General features: G+C 37.1%; 1 protein-coding gene across 1 annotated transcript in view; it reads right to left on the bottom strand.

Moving 5' to 3' along the window:
• Nucleotides 1–3004: 3004 nt before the first annotated feature.
• The window catches only part of LOC116089402 (cationic amino acid transporter 3-like), a 29478-nt gene continuing 12465 nt past the window's right edge, over nt 3005–20017 (bottom strand). Inside the window, exons 2-3 of the mRNA XM_031368965.1 lie at nt 11132–11169; nt 3005–3234 (exon numbers count right to left, since the gene is read on the bottom strand). Coding sequence (XP_031224825.1) covers nt 3005–3234; nt 11132–11169 — 268 coding nt within the window. The remainder of the gene's footprint in view (nt 3235–11131; nt 11170–20017) is intronic.

Below are 20017 nucleotides of genomic sequence, written 5' to 3' on the forward strand. Positions count from 1 at the left end.
ACACCCTAGAAGAAGTAAGAAGGTAATCTTTCAACAAATCCACACAAACCTAATTCCACCTCTTACAATAAAAAGAACAGGAAGTGACAATTACTTTTTCTTAATATATTGATTTGAAAATTAATATTACCAACATATCCTAATCTATTGAAATCTAATAATATGAGAAATTGGAAATTTGTTGATGGTCATCCAATGGTCTCTCTAATTTGGTAATTGGAGAAATAGGTCCAACATTGTACAATCTATATACACTGTCAGCTTGTTTGTTTGTAACTGTGTCTGGCGGTGTACAACAGAATGGTCTTGAAATCTTGCTTCTCCTATCTCAGCCTCTCTATTAGTAGTATTGTTTATTTCATGTGTTTACACTATACTATGGTTTTCAGACCAGCTTATATATTTCAAAAGTGTTTATTTACCCAAAAGAAACATAGACGATTAACTAGGGAGGTGGCTTGTAAGAGAACAACAAAGTGAGACTGAATGCTTTGCTTGACATTTGTAACTCTTGTATCAAGTTTGAAGAAGAGGACTTTATAAGTTACTCTTTCTCTCAGATGAATGCTTTTCCAAATTATCACAGCTAATGAACCAAATTCTTACCCTCACCTAATGTCTGTGCCACCCTCCAAGCAGAACCACTGTTCATTGAAACAGTTGGTGAATGACTTTATGGATAGACTATCTTAATACCTACACCATTTCTTAAATGAATGTAACCTGTTCTCTGTGGGCTGAGAATGAAGTCACTCACTCAAGTCAAATAGCTTTGACCATAGCAGGAAGCCTGTATCCAAAAATCGAGCCTACAATTCATTTCTTGGTGCAGCAGAACTATCAACTCTTAGCTTAACTATGATGGAGGTAAAATCCTTTGATGTGAGGGTCATTGAAATACAGCCTTATTACAATGAAACCCAATGTCTAAAACTTATTCTTATTTTGGGCTTGTACCACAGTAAGAGCCAAGATTTTAAACTCTTCTAAATATAAAACAAACAAAAAGACTTTATATATTCATGTTCATTTAAGAAAACACTAGTAGTGATGTATTATTTTTAAGTATACAGCTAATATATTTGAAGTTTTTTAAAATTTATATTGAGAAAAATGTATTTTCCCTATTGCTGTAGATAAGCATCTACGTAAGACTGTTGAATTGATTGTTGTTTTATATCAAACAACTTTTATAATACTTATTTTTATTGTTACAATATTTCATAAGTTTTAAGGAATACGACAAAAAAGATATTGTAGTTATTGAAGGGGTACTATGGGAGGAGCAGTGGTACAAAAGGGGAACAAGAATGTGATTCAATTCTATTTAATTAAACTATGTTTTTAAATGTTTGCAAATTCAGATAAATTGAAATCATGTATCTTTTCTCATCATTATGCAATAAAAGTTTAAAAAAGAAAAAAATGGCAAACATAAGAAAACTCCAGTTCAGCATGGTAATGTCAAAGTGGCATATCAGAACATCAGACTGACAATAATAAAGTTGTGATTAAAAATATAAGCATAGTCTGGTGGACAAGGACATAAGTGATCACCCCTTCTGGTTCACTGTGTTTAAGAACCTTACTTGATTGATAGATTTGCAGCAAACCAGCATTTGACATTTAATATAACACAAGTGCAACAAGAAAGAGTCTTAAGTTCTCTAGAGGAAAAGAAGCAACAGAAAGAATACATATTTTAAAAGGATTAAATATATATTAAAAGGGATATATATTTTTTAAACAGTGGGTTCTGATCAGCAGAGAAATGAAGCATCAACTGGATAAGTAAACTTGCTAGTGAGAGAGGAGAAATCATGCAAGAACAAAGCTTCTCCTTGCCATCTCTAGTCATCGTGGTTGCCCTAAAAAGGTGCTTCCTGCCTCAAAACACCTGATATAGAAAATCCCCCACCAGAGCACCCACCAATTGGTGATTTAGCCAGTTCCCATCAAGTTGACAACCAAACCAAAGACTAGCTCTAAGAGTAACTATCTTTAGTTTCCTAAAGGAAAATAAAAATACCATAGCTTTAATCAATTATTCTGGTTGGTAATCACTGTTAATATCAATTATGATGTATCACATGCTGGAAATTTATACTTAATTATAATCAACAGAATAAACAATAGAAACCAACCTGAATGTCAAATGACTTGGGCGTGCACTGAGTCCTTTTAGATTATATATGCCTCTTATGTCATGTTTGTTCATGACAATGAAAACTTCCCTTCAAACTCTTCTCCTGGGTACCCGAATACAGTGGAATTATAAAGTTTCCAAATTGAGTAAAATAGTTTCTCAGTTGGGTCAATAAAAGCCCCAAATAGACAAAAGTTTAGGATAAGATCAAAATTTGGAGAAGTTGTGAAGGGAGTGAATACAAGCAAAATGTTTTTCCACAGGAAAAACAATCAGAATAAGAATGTTGTATTTCACTCTTCCTTCTTTTGTGTAAAGTCTCATACTAATTACAAATAGAGAATTCTAGCAGCCTGTACAATAACATCAAAGAAAGACTGGAGGCCAGGCAGGGAAATGTCTCTATCAGTCAAGTGCCTGTAGCTCAAGAATGAGGACCTCAGCCCAGATCTCCTGTACCCATGTAACTAATTGGAGATGATGGTGTGTTCCTATAAGGGCAATGCTGGGGCTCATGTCAGAAGGACATGGGCAGATCCACAAAGAGAGAGAAAGAGAAGAGAAAACAGTCCTTTAGTTCTCTTCAAGGGCTTACCCCTAAAAACAAAGGTGACATAATAAAAGATACTATTATAGAAGTGTTCTATAACCAGGAACAAAGCCATGAATGAAATCAGTATTAGACACTGGGGTGCGTACAAAAGTTACAATGGAGACTTGTGAGTGAAGTCATCACAGAATTTCAGTGTTTGGTTGCATTAGTGCAATAATTTTAAGTGCTACTTGTGTACCGTCTGTGAAAGCAATCCGCTTGCAAGAAGAACAATTTCAGATTGAACAGAGTTGTGGGAAATAGCCTCAGCTGCATTCCTTGGAAAATGTCATTCTGCTTTGACCACCATCGCATGCCCCTGGACAGGTTCCAATCTTTTTCATTTCACCATAAATCTGTGCTAGAATTTCCAAACCCCTGCGGTTGCTCACTTCAGAGAAGCTCAAATTGCATGTAGTGAAATTCAGTTTAGAAAGTGATACAGAGAAGTTATTCTGAGCCTCCGAAGTCTCCGCGGACCTTGAACAAGCTGTTTCTAAAAGGGCACGGGAAGGTTAGCAAATTAAACAGATAATGTTTAAATCACTTTCTCCTTTCTGCACCAGGTGTTCTAAAATAGGTTAAACAATAATTTAAAAGAAGCACCAAGTTTGGGAAGATGTGCTGTAAGGCCGCTGCCCTCAAAACTTTATCACTGACATATGCTAAAGAATTATAGACACTAACTTTAGGCTTTAATATTAATCCTACTAGCAGCTAAGCGTGTATGGGTGTGTTTTGTGACGTACTGAAGTCAATAACTGCTGCGTGTAAAAGGCTATGTTTCCTGTGCAACTGACTACTCTGAAGGTTTGATTCCTCGCTAACCCACACCATTTTTTTTTTGTTTAATTTAGTTTCTATTATTGTGGTAAACATCATGAGCAATAGCAAATTGGGGAGGAAAGGGTTTATTTCACTTCACAGGTTTAGGAATTCAAGAGAGGAACTGAAGAGGCCTTGGATGAATGCTGCTCACTGGCTTGCTCCCACACTGACATTCTACCTCTCAGAAACAGCTCAGGCCCACCTGTCTAGGAATGTTACTGCCCACAGTAAGCTGAGCCTTTCTACATTAGCAATCCAAAAAAATGACACCTTGGGCCAACCTGATGCAGTCCAATCATGAGGAGAGATTCACTTGGTCAAGTGTGTTAAGTTCATGACCAAGATTAGCCATCACACAATGTGCTTATGGTAATGTTTCAGAGAATGTTTTCTGTAAATGGCCAAAAGTAAATATTTTATACTTTGATTTTCAGAACTCAACCATCTTGTTATACATGGAAAATACATTAATAAATGCACACAGTTGTGTTCTAGTAAAACTTTAAGTACAAAAATGATATCAGGCATGATTTACCCTAAGGCTATAGTACCTAATGAAATATACTAAGGAAGCAAATAAACATATGACTGTTATTTAGCCAAAGAAATGCAAATTACATTACCATTTCACTTAATTAAGCAATCTTCCCGAAAGGAAATGTGTTTCTTACACTGAGAACAAACATCGTTCTCAGTAGCCTGTGTGAAGAGCAGTCAACTTTGGTTTCTTCTGATCTTTCAAAGAGGTTCCTCCTATTGCCATATAACATATGTACATTGGTGATATGTTTTTTGTTCAGAGGAAGCTGGAGTTTTTTTTCCATTTATGAGGACTTCAGTTTGTAATTCATTTAGCACTTCAAAATGAAGTAGGAGTCATTCCGCCGGATAGTCTGACCATCATGCTCTCACAGGGAGTCAGGACACTGTGCCTTTCTACTTGTTTTGTAACAAGTCATAGAGCCCCATAAAAATCTGTTCTTGCATTTACTGTCCTTTCATGGTGTCATGTACCTAGATATGCCTGCCCACTAAGATCTTGTAGATACTACTCTGTACTCTGTATCCAGACCACATAACCCCTAATCCAGCTCAGCCATCTCAGACATTCTACTAAACACAAAGGAGAGAAAACCTATGCCTGAAAGTTTTACTGTCATTCATCCAGACAAATAATATCATCAGATGTAGTTAACCCTTCTTAGTTTTGTTTTGTTCTGTCTGTTGAAAGCATCTTTGAATTGTGTGTGGAGATTGCCACTTGTAGGATTACACCGCATTGGTCTTGGTGAGCCGGCTCAGCAGGCACTCACGCTGCACATGGAAAGCTTTGCTCTTCGGAGTCCATTCTCTCTGAATGTGCCAAAGCTGGAAGGCCTTTTAGAGGCCTTTTAGGGTCTTCAGTAAGAGAAGGTGGATTCCCCCATATTGGAAGCTGCTTCAACTGCAATGGGAAATGTGCCAGTGTTTTCCTAACCCTGCCCACTAGATATCAAGTGAAGAGAGGTCAGAACTGGTTTCACTGACAGGCTGGTCTTGAGACCTCTCTGAGAGACCAGCACAAAGACACTGACTTTGTAGGAAAATTTGAATTAATTTGTTTTTAAGAGACCATAAGCTTCATATAGCCTCATATAGCCTCAGCTTACCTCCAAACCTGCCATATCTGGCAAACCTGTAAAGAGGATTTAAGTGGCCCTTCTCAGGTGTATATTAGTCATGTGAAATAAATCAAAAATGGAATATGACATAGCATATAACTACAGGAGATAAAATGGGTTCCCAAACCTCTCGATTGTATGCAGCCTGCTTTTAAGGGAGAGAGAAAAATTCACCCTTATTTCTATTAAATTGTTAAAGTGTGTGTGACTTTACAACTTTCCCTACCTTTAACCTTCTATTAACTAATTTAGAACTTAGACATTTATCTGTATGGTCCACTCATTAAAATCTGTTTGAACCTTATGAAATTGAATTCTAATAGAAATTTTTCCTTCTATCAGTGTGGTCAAACATATCTGCAGGATCTCTCTGTGCTTTCCATTAATAAACATTATGTATGTTCCATTGCCTTCCATTAAGGTTCACATATTAAAATATAAACTCCACTTTAAGCCTTTAATTTCACATTTAGTTTAGTAATCATGTCTCCTGTCAGATTTGACAAGACCTCAAGTCTCAGATTAGAGTGAAGAACAGTCTATATGGGTTCTTTCTTTCTTCCTCTCTATCCCTTTTCTGTATCTAGTTGAGAGTAATCCAGAACAGAAGAGGTTTCCTGAGTTCATCCAGATATTTTCACAATTTTAGATAGTACACCTACATAGCTTAGCCAGCCTTAAATTCTAGATCCTTCTGCCTCCATCTTTTCCAAATCCAGTTTCAAGATAACAAAAATACCCTGCCACATGCAGCTTCAAAGATGTTCTTATTGACACATACAATCATGTCTTTGCATCAATGGCTTTGCTCTTTCTGCAATAGAATCTCTTATTATACATGTGATCTTCTTGAAGACTGATCTGAGAGGCCACACTGTGATCCCATTACCAAGCATGATTCTTTAGTTTACTCCTCTTAGTTTAATGCCCCACAGCACCTTACTTGATGGAATTCCTTCACTACATATTAGAGCTGATTTCTTATGCTCTTATGTATAACTTAAGGTCCCCTCACCCTGGCACATGGCATTTTATGACGTAATAACTATAGTCCCCCAGAGAGAGAAAAGCAAACTGCAACTGTGAAGTAGCTTCACACAAGCAATTCTTTCAGTCCTTCCTAGTGAAAAACAGGAAAGAGACTTATTCATTCAAGTTACCATGTGATTAGTTGCAATTTCTTTTGCCTCTCTATATATATTTACTTTATACATCATATATATATATATACATATATATATATATATATTTCTATTCCTTTGTAATAGCAGACCCTAAAAATCATAGAAGTTTCAAACCTTCAAATCTAGACCTCATCTCAGAGAAATCTCAGATTAGAGACAATCACATGAGACAGAATTATGACAATGTCATAATGTCAGTGTCTAAGTTACATTTTAAAAGGTATAAACATAATTTTCATACAATTATAATAATCATGTGTCAAATTTCTCTTTATAGTTGTCAATGAAGGGGATGCTCGATCTAAGACAATTCAAGAGAGGATGAATTAACAGTGAAGAAAATGCTAGTACAAGATCTGCTAGGTTAGAGACAAGACTGATTAGCAATTTTGGTAGAAAGGAAGAGAAACATGGTGGAAAAGGGCTTTCACAAGTGTACAGCCCCAAAGAAGCATCAACTTGAGGAACATGCATTGATGAAAATGCTTGCTACATGTGAACAAAAGAAATAGGGAAGGCATCAAGGAATACACTGAAGAGGATAGGAAGGGCAATTTCAAATGACCCACAACATCCCTCCACCCATCCCCAGACAACATAGCAAAGAAGTAATGTCTAACTAGGGAAGAAGAGGGAAGCAAGAGTAGACCTTTACCCAAAAGACTATCTCATTCAGACAGCATAGGCCAGACTCACACGATGCCAGAATCAAGGTCATTACCATGTCTCTGGACTTGTACTGGTACTGAGTGATACCTCACAACAACAGAGAGACAAGCACATGCTCTGTCCCTGTGTGTGAATACATGGGTCTTTGCATCACAGCTACAGGAAGACTTCAATGGCCATATATGGCTGGTAGTCCATCATGCGACCAACCTTAGTGGCTAACAGACTCTAGACTAACATAGTCTCAGCCACAAACATCCTGAGTTTCAACATCCACTAATATTGTACCAACCACACTAGCCATGGCCTTGAGGACAGCAGAAGACCTGCCTGAATTTGCTAAAGCAGTGGTTCTCAAGCTGTGTGTCCCGATCCCTGAAGGGATCGCATGTCAGACATTTACATTATGATTCATCAGAGTAGCAAAATTACACTTATGAAATAACAATGGAATAACTTTATGGTTGAGGGTCACTACAACATGAGAAAGTGCATTAGAGGTTCACAGCATTTTTAGTACACACCACTTTGCTAAAAATAAAACAGACCTAGATAAAGCCAAGGCTGGACTAAATCCTACTAACTATATACACAATTCTTCAAACAGATCGCTAGTAACTGATCTAAAAAGGTGGAGATAAGATTCAGCTGGCTACAATTAGAAGTAATCTTTAAGTCTATATCTTTTTTTAACCTTGCAGGCCCTCTACATATGTATTTTAGTTTCTGGTTTTGTGTTTTTATGAGATCCCTGTGAATACAGACATGTCTCTGTGTCTGTATGTGTTTCTTGTGCTTCTTCCTTGGTAAAAGACGATCAAGTGACAGAATTTTATAAATTTTCAGATGCATGTAGATCAAAGGTCTCCAATCACATTCACTACAAATAAATCTACTTCACAACATTGTCAGACTCTCAAAGTTCAAAGTAGAGAGACTAATCTGTTTTTTTAAGAGCCAAAAGCTTGACTAGATACCTCTCAAAGAGAAGTTATACAAACACCATACAGAGTATAGAAGGCCTATCCTTCAAATATTCTAAAGGCAGAGGCAAGAAGATTACCACGTTTCAGGCAAGTCTCATCTACAGAAGACATCCAGGCTACCCAAGGCTACATATTGAGATTATGTTTAAAAGACAAAAGGGAAAATAAAACTTAAGCAAATGGGCAAGAAGTATTTTAAAAATATTCAACATTTATAATCATCCGGGAAATGGCGATATAAGCCACAATAAAAACTCCGTGATGCTGCTTCCAAGATGTCTTCATCCCTGGACTTCAAGGTAACGATGACGCACCTTTTTTATTGGGAGAGTTTGAGACCACTTACGCTCCTGCAAATAAGTAACCACATACCCATGTTCCATAAGCACACTCAATAAACTCATTAATTCACACACACACAAACACACACACAAACACATACACACAAACATACACACACATACACATACACACATACACATAAACACATACACACACACACACACACACACACATCAATGAGGTAGCACCGCAATACAGTAAGAGTAGCTATTGATAAAAACACTAAAGATAGCACACGAGCAAGGACTTGGAGAAATGAACACCTGTTCATTATTATAGACAAAGTGAATTACCAAAATCACTATGGAAAACAGTGTGTAAAAGATGCTTAAAACAGATTCAAAGTAAAATCGCTGTGTTCTCTTGCAATCCAATTGTGGCTGTTTATCCAAATAAATTAAATCAGTACCTGGAAGAGACATCTGCACTCCCATGATCATCACAATACTATTTAATAAGCAAAATAATCTACCTGTGTATCCTTCAACTGATTGATGAAGAAAGCTTATATTATATATAGAGATCATAGAAAACAATTCTGCAAGGCCATGTCTCCAAGCACACCCTATCACCCCAAAACACCATCCAACAATTAAAATGAACAAAATTCTGCCGTTGTCGCAATGTGAAAAATTCTAGTCGATATATTGTTAAGTTAAATAAGCCAGGCACAGAGAAAGAAATACTTCTGACTTTATTTATACTGAGAAGGTTAAAGAGAGCTGACCTCATTGCATAACGACCAAAACAACCATTGACAGAGCCTGTGGAAAGCAGAGGACTAGGAGAGATTAGCAACATTTGTGTGTGTGTGTGTGTGTGTGTGTGTTGTTACAGCTAGCTAAAAGGAATAAGATTTGGTACACCATTACATACAACTGACCTTATACTTAATAATATTGTATTATGTGTTTCAAAATATCTATAAGAGAGGATCTTAAATTTTTTCACTATAAGGAAATTATAAATGTTTAAAATAAAAGATATGCCAGCCAGGCAGTGGTGATGCACACCTTTAATCCTAGCACTTGGAAGGCAGAGGCAGGTGGATTTCTGAGTTCGAGGATAGCCTGGTCTACAGAGTGAGTTCCAGGATAGCCAGAGCTATGCAGAGAAACCCTGCCTTGAAAAAAAAAAATAGGCCAAATATTTATACAATTTTTAGTATACAATTTTATACAACTTATAGTAAATCAATACATACTGTACCCATAAATAAGCATGTGTTAATTAAAACTAAATTTATGGAATATTAAATATTAATCCAGTTGAAGACACAGGCTTACAGATTGGTAGTTCTTGACCTGTGGAATAAGACCCCTTTGAAGGTCAAATATTAAATATCCTGTAAATCAGATATTTACAATACAATTTATAACAGTAGCAGCATTAGAGTTATAAAGCAGTGAAATAATTTGATGGTTGCGGGTTCCCACAATATGAAGAACTGTATTCAAGGGTCAAAGTATTGGAAAAATTGTGCAAACCACTGGATAATTACATAGTCAATGAGCAAGCTTGTTAAATATATGCTTTAGCATGACAGTAGAGAACCATTTATCTAATTTCTGTTTTAAGGGTGCCTAAGCACCACCCATATTTTTATATTACCAAGAACCAGGGACCTTGGCTCTTTGTCCCTAACCCATCTACATGTTTTAAATGTTCAAAAAGGAAAAAAAAAAATAATCGTAAGCAAGATAGAGTCTTAAAAAATAGACCAATTTCAATCTTGCAAGTATGTGAAAGTTTTAGATTTCTTCTTTCTCAATTATGTCTATGAATGAGCTAACAATAGACACTGGATTGACAAGGAATAAATAATCATTTGACTGAATGCTTAAACACTAGAGCCACACACACTCAGTGTCATACGTTAGCATGAACAAGCTTGCTGAATCTTATATAAGCTTTAGACAGGGATGGAGGCTGTGGGCCTCTGGGAGAAGAGGAGTGATACAGGATGTGCAAAGTTGCTGTTGTAAACACTCTCCTAGTATCTGATTAGTCCTGCGTGGGGGCAAAGGGAGCCGAAGCTGTCTTCAACACAGCTACTACTCTTCAGTGGGGAGTGTAGCATGACACAGTTTATATTCATAAATCCCTTTGGACAAATAGATGAAAGGCAGACAGCTTCCTGTATTTATTCCTTAAGTCTCTTCAGCTCAACAAGTTTGCATTTTCTTGCCTCAAAGCCATGATGTGAAGCAAAGACATAAAGCCTAATTACAAAAGGAAAAAAAAAAAAAAAGGAGAGATGCAGCCTATGTTAGCTCTTTGAGACAAAATGCAACAAAGTAATTCAGGAGTTTGGACTCTTTACTTATTTGAGTTCCATAATATCCATGTCTGGAAATATAAAAATATGGGTGGTACTTAGGTCTGTTGAGTCAAAGTAGCACGGGTCCTTAAGACGTTCATCTGCTGTGTATTGCCTATAGGAGCGCTTTCAAGACCTTTGTGTTTTTGAGCAGTGCAGTGAGCAGTATCAGGAAGCGAAACTTTCTGCATACTATTTTGCATACAATCATGTCAAGTTTGTAAACGGTGAAGGATAAAGAAACAAATGTGTTCTTTTTCATTTACACATAAAAAATGCAGTCTTCAGAAAAGAAAAAACAGATCTCACAATCTCTGCTGTTTATCATTTTTATTTCATTTCTTTTCTCCATCTGTAAGTGCCAGACGTGAAAATGGATTGATATGGGGGCATTCATTCTTACTTGGAGAGGGTGACTGAAGTCGCAGTGCTTCTAGTTGCCTACAGAAGTGGATCACATATTAGGAAAGCATAACTCTTACCAATGTGAGTGTCACAGGACTTTTGGTAAGGCACAAATGCAGTTTAAATGGATTTTCTAGCCACTTTCAGCACTGGCTGCCTTGCGTGTAGCAACAAGGGATGAGTGTGTGTTCTTTCAGGGCCGAAAGCCTCTGCAAATCCGTTTCATTCATTCACGAGTACACAGATAGCTACATTTCAATGAGAACTAAGAATATGAAAAAATAGATAAAGTAGAGTCATGTAAGCCAATATTTTTAACTCTCTAAGACTAAAATTTCAGTTTGATCAATGTGGGGCAGGGGGAAATCACTGTCAAATTCTGCACATTTCTTATGCTGCAGTTATGCACCAAGGTCAAACAAGCAGAGGTGAAAAAAATCTCATCTTCAATTTTCTCTACCCTTAGGTAATAATACATGGAGAACTCATTTACCCTGATTGATCTTTCTGGGCATAGGAGACCTCTGTAGCCTAAATCCCATCTGGACAACATCTTTTTACTCTTTTTCTTATACAAGGCTGGCAGGCCATGGCTCTGGTTCCCCCTCCCAGTCTTGTTCCCTCACTTTTCTTGTCTCCTCTCTTTCTCTCTCTCCCTCCCTCAAGGATCAAATGAAATATGAAGGGCTACTATATTTTCCCACCCTTCAGAAAACTGCTTATTAATGGTTTTCAGTGCTGAGTGATGACTTAAAGCCTGTTTATTTTGTACTAGAAGCATTCATTCTTGTTTTGCGTATACATGTCTTACTGTTGGTAGATTGCGTTTGTGCAGGAGAGGAATAGTTTGACAAATGTACTAATTACTACAATTTTTATTTATAATTAGATGTACCACTGTTAAAATCACATGAAGACCTCTGCAAAGGAAGTGAAAGGAGAGCAGAGTTGAAGCTGGAATCAAGTGTGATATATTCAAAACCCCTTGGCTTCTGGCTTAAAACAAAGGGTTTAAATTGAAGAAGGAAATGATCCAATTTTTTTTTTAAAGAAAATTCAGCAATAGACAAAGTTCCTCAACCCTACGTTCTCTGCTTGGCCTGTTTGCTAGTGTATCATGTACCTTAGCAAAATTGCTGAACCATTTATTCTACGGAAATGAAGGAAAAATTGCTTCCACCTGCCTATCTAGCCTCCAGTGATTTGAAGCCAAATGTTAGAACTTGCTAAAAGCTTGGTGTATGTGGGCTACAGGGGCAAACTCTGGAAAATAAATTCAAATACTATTTATTCTTGTGAAGTGAAAGGAGTAACTCCAGGGGTGTATTGTCCAGATGTTAACACTTGTAATTGCTATTCACTTCACAGTGATGAGGGTCTGTCTCTATTTCAGAGATAGTGTTGTAACATCGGTCTCATACTTCTTTATCTGAGAATAATATTTGAAAATATCTTTCAAAACACATCCTAAGTTTCTATTTCAAATGTGAAAAAATGAGGACCACATGAGTTATTAAATATGTTGACTCAAAAAACACATAGAGGCAAGATAAAGCATACTTCTCTGTTTTTTTTCAATCCTGTTCTAAATTCCAAAGTGCACAGCCAATTAATTCACAGTTCATCACTAGTAAAAAGTCTCCGTTGTAAATTAAATTAGGTGGTAACTGGTCTCAGCAGTTCTGACCTGAAAATTTACACTTATAGATATGTATAGTCATTGTGTATGCATCGCTGAAGCTTACTCTAGAAGACGAGAGTTCTGTAGTTTTCCTGTACTCTTACGTAAGCACCAGTCAGTTCTGGATCTTCCTCCCGGCCTCTGTGTCAAAGGCTTCAAGCTAGACTGGGGTTTCCAAAACATGTTTTCAGGAAACACTAATAAGCATTTTCCTTTGATGAAAACTCAAAGATGAGCAGAGAGAAAGGTTTCCAGGACAAATGAGTAACTTCCACCTGCCTGCACTCCTGTCTTGAAGTCTCACAATGTCTTTCTGCATCTTAAAGAAGCTGTGGGCTTGTAAAGTTTAATTTTACTTAGAAGCTTAAGTGTACCTCAACTCGCTCCTCCAAAAATACCAGCAAGGGCAGTTTTTCCAGGTGTGCCTGTTAACTCAGATCATGTTCTCAGAAACAGGGTGTGAAAATACTGCCATGGGATAAACACAAGACACAAGTAACATTCTTTCTTTGTTAGATACATCCATCCTAGAACATAGGAAAAGTGAGCTTTAATACCAAGAATCCTTTCTTCATTCTTGAGTTTAGCTGTAATAGGTTTTAACAAATGCTTTCTTCTCTTTTCTCTCCTAGCCTAATATAAATTATGGCAAATGCAGGTTTCAGGCAATAAGAAGAGTTAAAAATCATTTTGACATGGGAAGTGTTTTGGATTGCAGACTTAAGAGGTAGGATTGTCCCAGGATACCAACAAAACTATTTCTTTTCCTTCTGCTCTCTCTAAAAGGCTTTAGGCTTTTTTCTTTCTTCTCTATCTAGGCTACTCTCCCCATATGAACACAAATAAAAAGATGTTCTAGACTTTAATGTGAGCCGAAATGTTTATGGCATATTTACTGAATGGCATTTTTCTTTTTTTCCAAGAAAAGAACACTAAATTGGGGGAGGCACATTAGCAGAGTAAGGAATGGGAAAAATCAGAATTCACTTATGACTCAGGATCAGATAAGAGGGAAGGAGGCACAGAGTCTAGCTCATCTTGAGTGCAGAGTACCCATTGCTCCTTCCAGGCATCACTGCGGAACACAGAGGGAACTGTTTTAGAATGAAGCAAACATAAGGTCTCTATGTTACTCCTATTTTTTCCTTACTGTGGCCAAATGCCTGGCAAGAAACAATTTAATGAAACATATAGTTCATATTGGTTTATAGAGAGATACGATCCATCACAGCAGAAACAGGAAGCTGGCTGGCTGATCACATGCCCTTGATAGTCGGGAGAGCCTGCGCACTGTTTGTATAAGGAATCTGTCCCCAGTTGGTTCTGATGGGTAAATAAAGATGTCAGCAGCCAATAGCTGGGCGGGACAGATAGAGCCGGACTTGAGAATTTCCCGGGTTTGGGAGAGAATGAGAGGAGGCAGGGGAAGATCTGCCACGCCAGAGGAATGAGGAAAGGAGAGAAGCCATGCCTGAGAATAGTGGAGAACAGGGAGGCATAGCCCACATGTAAAGGAGCTGGGAGAACATGGCTCAGTGGGGCAGCCAACTGGGTTCAGGGCAGCCAAGGTAAAATATAGAATTTAGTAAATGATAACTCGGAATCATCAGTAGGAGGTGGATTAACTGCCTGGACGTTAGAAAGTGGTCCGGTTATTGCCTTGATTAAGGCATATCAAAATATAAAGGCTGTGTGTTGGTCTTTCATTTGGAAACATTAAGCACTGGGGCAGATAGCACTGGGACAAGTAGCAGGAACATGATGTCAGAATTTACGTATAAAAAATATTGCTACTCTCACCACTATGCGATGTGAGCACAGGAACCTCCCGTGATATTCTTTTCATTGAGAACCACCAAGTCTGTTCTAATCCTAAACATCCAGGCATCTAAGGGTCTTTCCAATATAATCATTTATAGTCTGGAAGCATATTATCTAATTTAAGGATTAAAGGGACACATACTGATATGAATATATTGAAAAATATTTCCTCATTTTATACTGTGCATCAGTGTAAATCTTACATGTATGTGGAACAAATTGAGGGAATCTTACTAAGACAGAGCAAATGAAAGCTTTATTGGAAAATAAATCATCCCCAAGTTGGAATCAATCTTTTGGATGTTAGTGGGAGAATTCTTTGGTTCTGGGCTCGATTATTCTCATCTGATTATTATTCTGACTTACTGCTGATCAGTTTTATAACTCTGTAGGGGTAAAAGTTATCTTATAGAACTTTGTCCAATAGGAATGAGAATAATTTCTTTCCAGAGTGAAAATATACTAAATGTTACAGTTTTATGGCCCCGGTAGGCATTAACTAGTTTTATATATAACTCTGCAATGTTGTCTTAATATTGATGTGAATATGTTCTATACTGATATATTACTAATGCCCTCATTAGTTTCTAAGTTAAATGAAATTTTGAGTCTATTCATGTTATATTTACAATGCAGCAGACACATGACTCACCAGTATGAGATTATTCTTCAGCAGGATTATTTTCTACATTACTCCCTGACAGTACATTTATATAAAGGAAAAAAATCACATGACAATGATATTCATAGATGTAAAGAGACAAGTTACAACCTTCTTGTCTCAAAATGGATGAGAAGGAAAACTTCTCTGCTAGCAAAATGTGCTCCATCATCCCAGAGTTAATCTCTCTTAGACTCTGGCTAGCTCCGCAGACAGGAAGTCAGCATGCCTATATGGGGTCTCTCATTTAGCTTAAAGTTTTCCAGATGTGTCTTGAAATTCTTATATGCTATGTTTGAACGTGTCTCTGTAAGTGAAGCGAGGTAAAATACAAAGGCATACACTGTGTATTTAGAAACTTGATTTATATTAAACAATCTCGATTTATATCAAACCATGTTCTCATCACCTCCTTGCTTCCACAAGAAAAATTATTTCTCCTGTTCCTCCCCCATTGCCTCATCTACCAGTAGCAAGCACCTGATCAAGGACACAGAAGGAATCAGCGTGGAGTTCACATACCCCACATGCTAAGCTCCAAGCAGGGTCTCAGGTTGCTGGGAGCATCTGCAGAGCACAGGGAGTGTTCTACGCTTAGAAGAGAACAGTGTGAGGTAGTAACAATGCCACTGCAAGTAGAGAGAGATGGCAGCAGAGCATTGTAAAAGATTGTTTTCCTGGTTTTTCAAATAGGAATTCATTTTGAACTAGGTCCCAGGATTATGTATGCACAGGTCCTGAGGGTAGAGGAAAGTGGTCCCATTGATGTCATACTAGGGAGAGCCCTATCCACATATTTGTAAATATATGCCTACTATAATTATAGGAAGACTATATTAGTCTTCACGACTTGGTTTAGCTCCTAATCATTGTCATATTTTCAGTTTAATGATACCTGCTTTTAAAACAAAATGGATCACAATATTAGTGCACAAGGCAATTTAAAGATCCCATACTAGTTATGAATAGTTATAGGGACCACACAGAACATGACCAGTTTAGGAACTGCTAAGATAATCTCTTGGCATAGAATTTGCAGACAGGAGGTGAAATAAAATATCTTCATTCTTTTCTTTAAGCCCAAAAGAAGTCAGAGCAGGGTGTACCTTAGATTTTATCTTCTAGTGTTATAAATTTTTGTTTCTAGATAAATTTAAACATTGAGATGTTTTAAATATTGTTTACTGATATATGCGTTTCATATGATAAAGTTATCTTTAGACAAAGAAACTTCTGTGTTCATGGCGTTGGAGTAAACACACAAAACAAAAACCACTCTGCTAGTCATTGTGCCAGGAAAAGGGTAGAATAATTAAGAGATCATAATTCCACATACTCAAAAAGGAAAGGAGATGAAGGTGCCATATTATATACAGATGCTAGAGCATATGATCTCCTTCTAAAAACCCTGTCACCACAAATTTCTTTAGTATCATTAAGACATAAGACATGTAAGTGTCTGTGTATATCCCACACTGTGCCTTAACTGGAAGCTCAGTCTCAGCACATTCCACCAATAGGTAAATACTACATACTAAAAAGCGCATTTGAGGTATAACAAAACCTAGTGTTCACATAGTCCTATCAAGTTGGATTCCAAATAAAACATATAAAACTGCTAGGTAAGGCAAAATTCCAATAAAATTTCTGAGCTGCCTAACATGGCTGGCTGGAAACTTGATCGTGGTGAACATCACCCTTTCTAAGCCCGTCTTGGGGAGCTTTGTGCTGAACTTCCGAGTGAAACTTATCAAGGGTCATCTAACAGGAGAGATTTTATTAGAGTTCTGAGAATGGTCTGAAATATTCTGCCATCACCTTTCTAGCCTCGTGTAAGAGAGGACTGCAGATTTCAGAGCTAATATTCAAACTGAAATTGGACCACACAGATATGAGAAATCAACTTGACATCAAAGGTTTCCATCCTCCCACGCTTGCTTTTCCTGCTACAACCTCAGTTTCACGGGTACTTTTATATTTTTGTTGTTCAGTTTCTGGAATAAGAAAAAAGTGCTTTTACACATTCTCCACACCCCAGCTATGTGTTCTAGAAGGATGTGGATATCCAGTTAAAAGTCATCATATTTCAGATATGTAGACAGTCCATAAACAAGACCACAACAATGAATAGCTTGTATGTCTTTAAAAATGCTAAAATATGAAATATTGAAAGCTAATGACCTTTTCAAATCTTTGCATCAATCATATTTTTCTGAACACCAACTTCTGTTTTCAGAGAATATTTCTAGAAGAAGCAGTGAATGCTAAATTAGTTTCAAAGAGCAGCTATTAATATAGAAGACAATCATTCTTTTTTTAGAATTGGTGAAAGCAGAAAAATATTTATCATCACATATTAGTAACCCCAATGTCTAAGTGACACCACAATTTTTTATCATTTTAAGCCACAAAGCTAAAGGTATCCAACACAGTTTGGTAACTTTTTGAATGTGTTGCTTAAAAGCTGTGTGATTTGAAACAAGTAACCTTTCAAGTACTCCTTTTTGCTTCTCAGATGGATGACATCTGAATATCATCCTCCACTCACTTGTAAGAAGCTAAAATAAAAGAACATGTGTCAAAATGCTTTGCTAGACACAGACATGAAAACATAAGAATGTTTCCTTTTACTGGCATAGAATGTTGTTTAAAAAAAAAAAAGCACTCAGGCTTCTCTGATTTGTTCAAGCAGCTTCTTTCTACCCATGGGGATTAATTATAGACTTCCTGTATTTCCAAAATATTCACAGATTTATTTTGATAGTCAAATTGAAAGGAAACACAGTAAGTTGATCAAAACTCTCCACCTCAGCACCCCAAAATCAAAGCTCTACTTGGATTCACTTGTGTCTAAATCATAGATATGTTTTTGATACAAATACTGAGTGAGATAAATTTCTGGATTGGTAAGAAATGGTATCGTCTTCTTTAAAGACATCACGTGCCTCTATTGGTGTTTTAAAATCATAGAATCCTTCATTTAGCATCAAAAGCACTACCTCGGGTTCTCAAATGTCCTCTGGACGTGGAAAGGGTAATAGTAACAATAACCAAAACAGGTAGCTAGTACATTGGTTCCTTACAGTCCTAGCTATATTATCTTGGTCTTTGCAACAATGCTATGATATTTGAGCTGTGTCCTCTGTATTAGTAACAAAACTAAAAGCAAATAAAAGACTAAGTAGTAAACCCAAGATCACATGAATGCTTGAGAAAAGTTTCAACCTTGGAAAACTCCACTTAGCTTTCACCACACACACTGCTAATACTGCATGCAGGGGCAAGTGTCCATGAAATCACTTTCACTATTGGTATTATTTGGGCAGTTATTAGATTTTGTGACCGATGTGAAACATTTCAACTGTGTAATCATTTTAATGTACATTTGTAACATATGTCTTACAGCTCCTCTGTGACAAAATAGGGAAACTCATGTTCCCAAAAGGTATACTATTTGTTTGGCATCACAGTCTAGGTACCAAAGGCAACTTAGCTGAGATTTAGCAGAACTCTGGGGACCCTTACACTCTACACCCTTTCAAAGACGGAATGTTGGTGTAATAATCCTGTATAATCCTTTTCACATAGCGGCCATGCCAGTCTCCATCACAGGCTGTGTCTCCTGTATCTCTGTTACTCCTCTGTAGCTCCAGCTTTATGAGATTTCAGACACTCCCTTCCTCCCCTGTGATTTTACAAAGTTATGCCACAGAGGTACAGAAACCAAATTATGGTGCTATATAAATGACTTAATGAAGTTCCAAAAAACTGTGTGTCGGGGGGATGTGTGTATATACACATACATATAAGTATATATACAAATTTTATAATTGGAATGGATAAAGGTCTTTGCTCATGAACTAATTTTATGCATTGTCATCTCTTATGAGAGAGATGAAGACAATTTATAGTTAAAGAGCCCCGTTCATCCAAGTAAATGTATTTTCCATTTTTGAAATGGTCTGTCAAAATTGGAAAGAAACACTTAAAAATAAGACTTACAACCTTTTGGGAATGTTATCTCTCATGTTTGGAAATCGGGAATGTAGAATTTTATATTTGTATGCTTTCACATTGTGCAACTAGCTGCTACAACAAAACCTAACAGGGAGCAGAATCCATGCCTTCCTGGTTCTATTGATAAATAATGCTCATGACATAAGTTGCAAAGCTTCTGTAAGGCAAAAGACACTGTCAATAGGACAAAACAGCAACCAACAAATTGGGAAAAGATCTTTACCAATCCTATATCTGATAGAAGGCTAATATCCAATGTATACAAAGAACTCAAAAGTTAGACTCCAGAGAACCAAATAACCCCATTAAAAAAATGGGGTGCAGAGCTGAACAAAGAATTCTCAATTGAGGAACTCCGAATGGCTGAGAAACACCTAAAGAAATGTTCGACATCCTTAGTCATCAGGGGAAATGCAAATCAAAACAACCCTGAGATTCCACCTCACACCAGTCAGAATGGCTAGCATAAAAAACTCAGGTAACAGCAGATGCTGGAGAGGTTGTGGAGAAAGAGGAACACTCCTTCATTGCTGGTGGGATTGCAAGCTGGTACAACCTTTCTGGAAATCAGTTTGGTGGTTTCTCTGGAAATTGGACATAGTTCTACAGGAGGACACAGCTATACCACTCCTGGGAATATATCCAGAAGATGTTCCAACATGTAATAAGGACACATGCTCCACCATGTTCATAGCAGCCTTATT

The sequence above is a fragment of the Mastomys coucha genome, unplaced genomic scaffold (assembly GCF_008632895.1).
Source record: "Mastomys coucha isolate ucsf_1 unplaced genomic scaffold, UCSF_Mcou_1 pScaffold14, whole genome shotgun sequence".
Classification (NCBI taxonomy): Eukaryota; Metazoa; Chordata; class Mammalia; order Rodentia; family Muridae; genus Mastomys; species Mastomys coucha.